Source organism: Sparus aurata, chromosome 11 (assembly GCF_900880675.1).
Source record: "Sparus aurata chromosome 11, fSpaAur1.1, whole genome shotgun sequence".
NCBI classification, from domain to species: domain Eukaryota; kingdom Metazoa; phylum Chordata; class Actinopteri; order Spariformes; family Sparidae; genus Sparus; species Sparus aurata.
Genome location: NC_044197.1, coordinates 643,764 through 645,528, shown reverse-complemented (window position 1 = coordinate 645,528; position 1,765 = coordinate 643,764). Strand labels below are relative to the sequence as shown.

The following is a 1,765-nucleotide window of genomic DNA, read 5'->3' as shown; positions in this document are numbered from 1 at the left end:
TTCTGCACCAGATCGACGGACTGCTCCTTTAAAAGGTTTCAGAAGAACATTTGAAATCTCTTGAACTACATTTACTTTAGTTACAGTTACAAGTTACATTACAGGACACAGACTCATCTGTTTGTAAGAAATACTCAATGAAAGTACCTCAAAGTTAAACTTGAGTAAAAGTACTTAGTTACATTCAATCAGTGCATTGGCTGCACTGTGACTACTTTTACTTTAACTCCATGTAACAGAAAATACTTAGTTACTTTTCCTTGAGTGGGTTTTAAACGCAGGACCTGCAGGGGAGCAGAACCGGAGTCTGTGCCGAGTGCTGGGTTCTGTTAGAGTTCACCTGTTGGCTCACAGAACCTCGTGCAGCCGGACTCACCTGTGGAGACAGTGTGTTACCTGTGTCTCCTCTGCAGCACCGCAGCTGACCAGCAGAGGGCGCCACCGCTCCGTCACTGCGCAGCTTCATCTTCATCACTCCTCTTCATCATGCTCATGTTCCATCGATCCCATGTGACAGCGATCAGTCAGTTGTTGATCAGCTGTGACGTCACCGGAAGTTCAGGTCACATCTGAATAGCACAACATTAGTGGAATGTAACTAAGTACATTTACCCAAGTAGGGTGTTACAGTGCAAATTCAAACTACTTGTACGTTACTCGAGTATATTCATTTTATGTAACTTTACATTTCTACTCTGTTACATCTCAGAGGCAACCATTGTACTTTTTACTCCACTACATTAGTCAGACAGCTTTAGTAACTAGTTACTTTTCAGATTACAAGTCTTCACTCTCCTGTAACCAACAGTCATACTCAAATAAAAGTAAAGATATGGTAAGATGTGACATGGTGAGTCTTAAAGTAATCTGATATCAAATGTACTTAAATATCTAAAGTAATGTAATGTAATGTATGTTTATATAATATACTACGAGTCAGCTGATCAGCACAACAACTGTTTGTATCGTTGAGAAAATCAATTAATTCAAAAATGAATTGTAATCTGTAAAGTAACCAGTAACTAAAGGTAACAAATAAAAGTAGTGGAGTAAAAAGTACAACATTTGTCTCCAGACTAACTTCAGACGGCAACATTCAATAAGAATCAGAATCAGAATCAGAATCAGAATCAGATTTATTGCCAGGCAGGTTTTTACACAAACGAGGAATTTGTCTCGGTGCAGATGTGCTTACATATACAGTCACACAAAAATAAAAAGATAAAAAGATAAATATATAAATCACTCAGAAATGTACAGTCGTACAAAAAACACCCAAGAATAAAATATCTTTAAAAAAAAAAGAATATAGATCAATACTAATAAAAGTAAAAATAAGAAAGATAAGAAAAGATACAGAACTGTACAGAGAGTGCTTTAATGTAATGATGCATATGTAGGGTGGGTATAAGAGTCAGAGTCTGTGGGGATTCGAACCTTGTTAATGAGGCTGCAGACGGGAAGAAACTGTTTTAGTGACGGGAGGTTTTGGTCCTGATGGACCGCAGAGAGCCTCCTGCCAGAGGGGAGGAGTTCAAAGAGTGTGTGGCCGTGGTGGGAGGAGTCAGAACAATAAGAACGAATCAAAACTATCGTTACTGTTTGATAAAGATCATTTCATCCATTATTTACAGAAAAAGGCATTTAATAAAATTTAATAAAAATATATATTTATATTTCACAGCTGTCAGAGGATCTAAATGTAGTTCATGTTGTCAGGATCTTCATCATGGTGATGGTGGTGATGATGATGATGGTGATGATG

General features: G+C 37.7%; 1 protein-coding gene across 1 annotated transcript in view; it reads right to left on the bottom strand.

The window, feature by feature from the left end:
- apc2 (APC regulator of WNT signaling pathway 2) overlaps nucleotides 1-232 on the bottom strand; it is a 13,920-nt gene extending 13,688 nt beyond the window's left edge. The window contains exon 1 of the mRNA XM_030433554.1: nucleotides 222-232. Within this exon, the coding sequence (XP_030289414.1) occupies nucleotides 222-232 (11 nt within the window). The remainder of the gene's footprint in view (nucleotides 1-221) is intronic.
- Between the last annotated feature and the right edge of the window lie 1,533 nt (nucleotides 233-1,765).